Source organism: Cyprinus carpio, chromosome B25 (assembly GCF_018340385.1).
Source record: "Cyprinus carpio isolate SPL01 chromosome B25, ASM1834038v1, whole genome shotgun sequence".
NCBI lineage: Eukaryota > Metazoa > Chordata > Actinopteri > Cypriniformes > Cyprinidae > Cyprinus > Cyprinus carpio.
The window spans coordinates 23,747,287-23,756,524 of record NC_056621.1 but is presented as its reverse complement, the minus strand read 5'-3'; the positions used below and the strand labels follow the sequence as shown (position 1 = coordinate 23,756,524).

The 9,238-nt window shown below is 37.1% G+C and overlaps 1 protein-coding gene across 3 annotated transcripts in view; it reads left to right on the top strand.

Annotated features, from left to right (window-relative positions):
• The first annotated feature begins 3,243 nt into the window (after positions 1-3,243).
• The window catches only part of LOC109074181 (CD44 antigen-like), a 52,322-nt gene continuing 46,327 nt past the window's right edge, over positions 3,244-9,238 (top strand). The window contains exons 1-2 of one of the 3 annotated variants that reach the window (XM_042752899.1): positions 3,244-3,311; positions 8,528-8,613. In XM_042752899.1, the coding sequence (XP_042608833.1) occupies positions 8,547-8,613 (67 nt within the window). In that variant the 5' untranslated portion in view covers positions 3,244-3,311; positions 8,528-8,546. Of the gene's footprint in view, positions 3,312-8,423; positions 8,614-9,238 lie in introns of those variants that run through there. The other 2 variants (XM_042752900.1, XM_042752898.1) reach the window with 2 other exon arrangements.

Below are 9,238 nucleotides of genomic sequence, written 5' to 3'. Positions count from 1 at the left end.
TGAAATATGATGATGACCTGTACCCAGGCATTGTCCTTGACACAGACGAAACAAGTGTTCAAGTCAAGTGTATGCATCGTGTTGGACCAAACTGATTTTTTGGTAGCTCAGCACTGTGGGACCTCTATGAATAAATATGGATCAGACCTTTTATTTCTTTACATTTGTTCAGGTATTTTATGCAAATGTTCATAAAGTAACTATTTTAAAATGCTGGAATTGTTGAGTGCATGCAAGAGTCCTGTTTATGTTGAGTTTTTGTGTTAACATGGCATTTTCTTTTGTAATGACCCACTGATTGTTACTTATGTTATTATGAACTTTTATCTGCTGCAGTTTTGTTTTATGTTCTAGAACTGAGGAATGTTTTAGACTGAATTAACAGTGAATTAGTGAATTTACCTATTGTGCCCATTTGATAAAAGGTTCTGTTTGGTAATCTATTTTTGCTTTTTCTTACCAAAAATATTTGAAAGTTACTAAAGACCATACTGTCTGCAGTAGTTTTCTTTGTTTAAATTCTCACTGCAGTTCAGATAACAAAGTAAAAACTAAAAAACTAAATATGACTATGTCTTTATTACATGGTTGCCTAAAATAAAATAGTGTTTTGTTTGAGTCTCAAAGAGGGATTTTTGTATTAAACAAATACAAATTAAAAGTAGGCCAATGTGTCCTTTCAACCCTGTTACAGTATTCAACCCCATCACAGTATTCTCAACCCTGTCACATTAATATTTTTGGAAAATAAAATAAGGAAGACAGTTAAAAATTAGAGCATTTCTTGCTGATTACCACCCGACATGTTAAGGGCTAACACAGTAAAATTGTGGTTTTAGTGAAACATCTAAATTATTTTTTTTCTTACTAAAATAAAGAGACCATGGACAAACAATTTGGATATTTGTAACTTCCATCACATACAAATGTGAAAACTATCATAAATGTTACATTTGAAGTCATTGAATTGGTATGAGGTACACATGAGCAGTAGGTAAATGTTTGTTTTATAAGAAGTTTTGTGTAAAATCCTGTTTAAACTAATTCAATTTTGTCCCTTACAGGGTTGAGAATAAAAGGTGTACAAATCTGAAAAAAAAAAAAAATGAAAATAATGACAAGTCTAGAAATATTACCGAATTCCAGGAATGAGTCATATACAGAATTACAGTATTTCAGAATTCACGCAAACACAATCTGCTCTGTCTTAAGTGAACGCTTGGGGAACTGTTGGGGGAAAACATCTGATGTGTAACATTATATTAGATCCATGCATTACAGTATAAATTTACTTTAATATTATCATAATGTTAATCTAACAATAAAAGAAAAGAGGGCATGACTCACTGCACTTCATTGAACTGCTTTTGTAATTTTAATAATCAATTTATTTGTAATGAACATGCTTAAGTTATTTTTACGTTTGATTATTTGTTTTTTATTTGTTCTACCGTTGTTGTTGTTGTTGTTTTGCATATGTTCTTATTTATAATAGCAAAGAAAAATCTGTATTGTGATTATAAATATAGTAATTAATAATAATAAAAGACGGAGGACTTCACATATCGACTTAAAATGGGTGTGACTCATGGGTTGTTTTTTTGTCCGAGTCCAACAAATCATAAATAATTTTGAAGGTCTTTTAATGGAGAATGTTTTTTTTTTTTTTATCGCTCATTGTGACTGGTTTTGTCAGCACAGGTCACATTATTCTCGTGAGGAAGCACATGTGGAGGAGGTAAATGACAACAGCACATGCATTCAGTCAGTATGGCAAGTGTAAACACATGAATTGGATATGGGTCACAACTGAAAGACTGTGTAAACGGATTTATTTATTATTATTATTTATTATTTCAATTTATTTGTAATGAACATACAAGTTATTTTTACATTTGATTGTTTTTCGTACATGAATGCTTTAGTTTAGAAATACATTGATAAAGGTAATGCATTTTTTTTTTCTTTTTAGTCTACTTGTACTGTTTTTTTTTTGTTTTTTTTAATCGCTCATTGTGAATCGTTTTGTCAGCACAGGTCACATTATTCTTATGAGGAAGCACATGTGGAGGTGGTAAATGACAACAACGCATGCGCGATGTTTCAGGTGGTATAGCAAGTGTAAACACGTAAATCAGATATAGGCAACAAATCAGAATTGGGCATCAAGACCTGCAGTGTAAACGAGGCCTAAGAGAGGCTGCTTGAGGGGTGGTCTGGCCGTAGCGAGATCTGACCCTGTCCTCTTCCTGTCCCGCAGATCAGGATGAAGTCTGAGGCACCGGGTCAAACGCAGTCTTGGGTCTGGGTCACTGGTGCTTCAGAACAGGGTAGCACTTGGCCAAGCGAGAGCCTCCCCGTGTCTGCTGCGCTTTAGCAGGCTGAACAGCGGGGGCAGTAGGTGCTGGCTTTGTGGGCTGCTGAGGTGGGTTAGACTTGTGAGCAGGGGCAGCAGCAGAGCTGGAGTGCTTGGGCAAGAAATGTTGCATAGCCTGGGACGATTTTTGTTCCTCAGTGAAAAACTCAACGAATCCTTCAACTGATGAGCCGAAGAGACCCTTGGGAGAGATTGGAGCATCGAGGAAAGGGATCTTATCCATGTCCTTGATCTCATCCAGCGTCAGCCACAAGTGGCGCTCGAGCACCATAAGGCTGGCCATCGATCTCCCGATCGCCACAGGCTCGTGCAGCTCCACTGTCTAGCCATTGGTTCATTTTTAATACACTGCGTGAAAAAAGAAAGGCTTCAGTTCAGGAGAAAAAATACCTTTTCCCATATGCATCTGCACCATTGCATGTTGCAATCTGCACCTGGAGCTTTGGTGTTGCCGACTTTGCATTTAAATATTTTTCCGCTTGTTTCTTGGTCGAGCACCCAGTTGAGATTAATGTGCGTACTTTTCTCTGCTTTTTGCAGATTGCAACACCGCAAAAAAAACAAACACTTTCAAATCCTTTTTTTTTTTTACTTTGTCAGATCTGTATGAGCATTGTAGTAGCCACATTATTCAATCAAAATTTCAATAAAAATGTAAATATATTAGTATAACCACTGGTGTTCGACTGTTTCCTGTGGTGTTTATGTATTACTTATTTAATTTAATCTTTATTAAGCCAGGAAACGAGGGTGTTTTGTGAAAACAGCGCAATTCCATGTACACAAATGGTTAATGTTAACGCTCTCTACTGTTTAGTCCCGCCTCCCGTTCCCACGTCGCTAATAGTATTGACTTTTACCTATTCTTTTCTATTTGTGAGAGGCTGTAGCTATATTTGGTTGTGCGAGGCGGCAAAGCTCAAACCTAGATGTGGTAAGTGAAGGAGAAATCAACAGTTCTGTGTGTGAAAATATGAGACCAATCGCATCATGTTGATTCAGGGACAGTCAAGTTTTTCATTGTTACAATCCCGTACTGACAGGGTGAGTGACAAACCTAGTACTGTATTTGTGTGTACACTTCTTTATTAGGGGTACACTCATATTGAAAGATCATTTATGTTTGTGTGCTCACTTTTTAAAAACACTTATAAATCAACCAAATCAGGTTTCTGTTTAAATGCAGTCTTTTGCACAGGTTTCAATAAGGGTTTTGATATGGGGATTGGTTTAGGCCATATATAAAATATGAATCATGAACCTGATATTAAAAAGTGGAATTCTGAGACATTTTAACCTTACTAATATAGTGAAGAAAAAAAAAACCTGTGTGTGTTTGTCAATTAGGCTAATTGTGACCTTAGAGTCAGGATTGCAGCTAAAAAAAGAAAGGTAGACATTAGGAGCTACTTCAAAACAAGTACAAGTAAGTACAAGTAAGTCACTTGTTATATTTAAACAATACTTAGCCATAGATGTTTTTCTTCACTGATCATATGATATGCATCAATGTGTTATTTTGTCAGTTGAAGCCTGCCAGGCTGTAGCTCAGGAAGAGAGGCACGTGGAGGAGCAGGGTCACAGGTGAGGCTGAACAGTAGCATGGTGATATTTAGTGAGGGTAGTGAGATTCAGTATTGTGACAATATTAAGCTGATGATCTATTGTACAGTACTTAATTGTGTGTTTGAAATGACAGCTTTGAATAGGCACAAGTTGTTCATTGTTCAATTTATCAGGTGACAGAAACAGTTCTTCCAGGCTGTAGTTCAGGAAGAGAGGCAGGTGGAGCAGGGTCACAGGTGAGGTCAACAATGATGTGACATGACGTTATTAGTGAGATTAGTATTGTGACAGATATTAGGATGATGAACTACTGTAAAGTTCCTTATTGTGCATTTGAATTGAGAGCTTTGAATAGGCACAAGTTATTTTGTCACTGTTCAATTTATCAGGTGACAGAAACAGTCCTCCCAGGTTGTAGTTCAGGAAGAGAGGCACGTGGAGGAGCAGGGTCACAGGTAAGGCCTTGGCTGGTAACAATGTGATAATAAGAATAAATATAGATATAATTTATTTGTTTTGTATTACATTGAGGTTGCACTGGTATATTAAGAGATCTGTTAAGCACTCATCATAAATGGATTTAATAATGTAGGCATAACGGGGTTGCTACAGAGTGGTTAACTTTGTATTGTGGGGTATTTTTAAGGAAACAGCAATAGACAGAGTTGCAGTGAGACTGATGACAACAAAGAACAGAGTGACAACAATGAAGAAGGACATAGAATTGGAGATATTCTGGACTTTGACATCAAGCCAAACCAACCTCACCCTAAGGACATTGCAGTTCAAAAGCTGTCGAATAGGGCCCTCCATTTTCAGGATAGTTTGTACAAGCAGTATCCATGGCTTCACTATAGCCCCATGGTGAAGGGAATTCTGTGTTTTCACTGTGTGAAAACATACACAATAAAGAAAAATACACTGCCTAAAAAGGCAGACCCTTCATTCTCCTCAAAAGGATTCTGTAACTGAAAGAATGCTCTTGTTAGCTTCGAACGCCACCAGAATTCTAAATCCCACCATCATGCAGTCACAGTTAGTGCTCAAGAAGCAACCTCAGTTGATTCACAACTTTCAAGAGCCTGGGCAAAACAACAAGATAATGCTAGGCACTGTCTGCAAAATATTGTAAGTTCAATACTGTATCTTGCTAGGCAGGGTCTGGCACTGTGAGGCCATGAGATGCAAGATGGGAAATCTTTTGAAATTCAAAGCCAACACAGTAAAATCTCCAGTGTTAATTTAACACTCTGAGTGTGGACTCATATAAACACTGAAGTAGTGTTAAAAGTAACACTGAAGCAGTGTTAAAGTTTATGAGATAATTAGGTGATTGATTGAGTGATGATTGACCATTAATGAAGACACCTGATAATAACAAGCAGAATCACCAAAGAATACAATCACAATTTGTGTGTCACCATTATAGTGGTCAGTATTAGCTTTAGTTGTGATCTTGACCCTTAAGTGGTTAACTTTAGGTTTTGTGTGGCTGTGGTAACTGAGTTATAACAGACAAACAAACCAGAGGAAAGGCAATCATGTTGTATTGATCTTGTTTTTAACTAATCAGTGACCTGAATACCTCAGTTGGGTTTTCTTTATTGATTACATAAATTAGATGAAAAAAATGTGGGATCTTGCATTTTTGGCATAATCAGACAGATGTTTTTAAAAGTTACTTCTAAATAAATAAAGACACATAATTTAATTAATTAATTTAGACACATATCCATCAAGAATCAGCGTGAGCATCACAACAATTGTGACCATCAAAAAAGCATGCTGTAGCCAATAAAAACTCATCAATGGCTCCCATCATGCATTGTGGCATGAATAAATTATGAGCTGAATTGTCTTTGTAACTTCTTTTATTCTTACTATATTCTTTTATTTTTGCTGTTTTTATGTGACACTTTAGTATCTAGTTTTGTGATGTTCAGAGTTGATCTGTTTATCTGAATATGCTGTTTGTCACTGTTGTTGAGATTAGTACACTGATTCTTGATGTCTGTGTGTGCCTAAAATAAAAACTTCTTAAAAAAAAAAAAATCAGAACAGATTGCAAGAGACCCTTACAAAATGTGTAGAAAATACAGACTCTTTCACTGTGGAATCAAAGCTGTTATAATAAATAAAGGAAATATAACTCAGAGTACAGACTCTAAATGAGTTCAGTGATTGAAGTCAAACAATGATTACATTAAAACATAATCATCACCACCCAGTGACTTTTGCTTTTGGCTTGTCTGTTTGTTATAACTCAGTTATACCAGCCAAACAAAATTTTACACACTGTCTTAACTTGATTACACAGTCAGCTTGCCTAGCCAGTCCTGTGATACATGATGCCTTGCAGTGGGTCCATGAGCTAGGGACATTAAACCACCAGTCTGGAAAATTCAAAACCATATTTTCAGCAGTAGCAGCAGGTTCAGAAGGACCATCGATATCACTCAAACCACTGTGCCCAACAAGGTGGACAGTGCGAGGAAAAGCTATCAAAGCAGTGCTGTCTCAATACGAGATTGTTTTATCTAGCTTGGAGCAGATGGCATCAAAAGGCTCCAACACAGGTGTGAGGGCAAATGGACTGCGAGAGAGGTTAGAAAAGGGTAAAACCTTGCTTGGACTTTTTATGGCATTAGAAGTGATTGATGAGTTAAAGTATCTCAACAAGTCCCTGCAGAAACTATTGCAAGAATGAGAAGTGCAACAGAGTGGGACAGGTCCACTCTACAAAGCAAAAGGAATGAGAAAAGCTTTCAGGAGGTTTTTGATAATCCCAAGGGAGTCAACCATTTCCACTGCTTTGAGTCCATTCAGGTTCCTCACCAAAGACAGCCGCCAAAATGATACACTGGCGGGGCAAGCCAGCACACTCCCAAATCAGCCGAGGAGCATTACAGAACAGAGTTCTATAAAATGCTAGATAGTGTTGATGCTCAGCTTCAGGACAGGTTCTTCAACCAGTCTGATCTAGATGTCTTGCAGAAGCTAGAGGAAACTCTACTGACTGGAGAAGTGAATGACACTGTTGATCTGTACCCAGAACTGAACAAGGAGAGCCTAAAAGTCCAGTTAGCCATGTTTCGGTCCAAAAACATTTTCAAATCCAGTTCTGAAGTGACTGATATCATGAGAGGAATGCCAGTTGAAGTAAGAGGCCTGTTTGATCAAGTTGAAACTCTAAGGCTTCTTTTAGTCGTTCCAGTCTCATCAGCTGAGGCTGAAACAAGTTTCAGTGCTCCTAAGGAGACTGAAAACATGGCTCAGAACAACAATGGCACAAGTGAGACTAAACAGTATTGCTGTGGGCCATGTCCACCAGGACAAACTGGACAACACTGACATCAATCAAATATGTCAACAGTTCATTTCTGTCAGGCACAGACATGTATTTGGATTCTTTAAATAGCAAGGAAAAAGACAGTAGACACATTGACGTTGACAATTGCATTGCACTGTGAACAAAGTTCTGAGTTAAAATCAATCTGTTAAACTGTCTCCTTGTCATTATTAATTACCTGTAACATTACAGAATTCATTAGTTAAGACATTTATGAGGTCAGTATAAATTAAAAACCTTAATATATTATCCTATTTAATAAGACATTAACATATTCCGTGGATGTCCCCACCAATTTCAAAATCAAACCTACGCCCCTGTTTAAATGTCTTTATTGTGAATTTAAATGATAGCTTTTTTTTTTTTTTTTTTTTGTTACAGTGAAATTCAGTTTGTGCAGACTCGTCTTTACTGAATCGGGTGTTCAGGAGTTTGTGTAGCTTACAGTACATTTGTTTGTGTGCATCACCATAGCAAAGGACAGAAACATAGCAGTATTTAAAGTAACAGCTCTACACAGGAAGTGAGAGGAGAGAACTCTCGAAGATCTGAATTTCCAGAAGGCGTCTTGTTTATTCTGTTCATTACATAATTAATAATGACAACATAAACGTGAACACAACAGCAGTGACAAATGAAGCATTTGTCCTGTTTTCAAAATGCAGATTCTGTTTTTCATGAGAAACTTGAAATGCAGCTAATATTGTCAGTTGTGTTTGTCAGTGTAAACCAGTCATGAGAATTTGTGAGGAAATGTGTTTAAAATAATGTCACAGTGAAACAAATCTTGATCATGCTTAAATAGGCTTTATGTATATTTTCTTTTGATTTATGCCTGGATATTTTATGTGATTCACTGGGTGCAGAGGCTCTTTGTGAGCTCACAGAAGCTGTCACATGCAGTTCTTGGAAACTTTGATATTCAACTTGCCAAAATTATTTTATCATCTTTGCAGCTACTCACACAAAATGACCAACAAAAGTTTCAAATATGAAAATAAATAAATGAATAAAACATGTTAACGGTGACGAGAAGCAGTAGCAGGGTGATTTGGAGGTGAGGGATGTCAATCTCTTACCAAACAAACACCAGAGAGAGAGTGAAGGCAGATGTAGAAGGGTGTGGTTATACATGCACTTCCCTTTCCTCTGATCTTTATTAGTTCAGACACTCAAATCTCCAAACTTGCAGCAGACTCTAAGCTCTACTATACATCATCTGGATTCACATACAGATCCCTCACCAGCATCAGGATGTGGATTATACTGTTGGGTCTCACCTCTGCATTACTGGCCTCCTCGAGATCAGAAGCTACCACAGGTAAGAAGACTCGTCAGAGGAACAATACACATCTTTCTTTGAATTTGAGTATGAATGGAGCAGCGCTAAGTGTGTGTCTGAGGACAGATAAACAGTGCTCACTTGTTTATTACAGAGGAAGGGGAGATATACAGCAAAATCACCTCTAGAGTTAAATCAACTCTGCTCAGAGTGCATATTGTCCCAATCAACAGAGAGTTAAAATAACACTGGCTACTTTTACATGCACAATTTTTGGACTGAATTCATTCCGATTGATGAATCTGAATGTAGTGTTTACATGAACGCTAAATAAAGTGATCGGCTTCATGTGCACGTTTATATGTCACAAGCTTCAAATCGGAATAGATTATTTTTTTTTTTAAATAAGCTTAAATGATTAGATTAGCTGGATCAGGTGTGTTTAATTAGGGTTATATCTAAACTGTGCAGGACTGTGGCCCTCCAGGAACTCAGTTTGACACCCTTGGCCTGTCCCATTTTTGCTTCCCTCCCACTGTTAAAATGTAACCAAGCAATTTAGTACATTTTTAATGAGCTACTTTTTACTTTTACTTGAGTAGATTTTTAGACTGGTACTTTTTCTTGTACTTAAGTAAAATTTCATTAATGTAATGGTACTTTA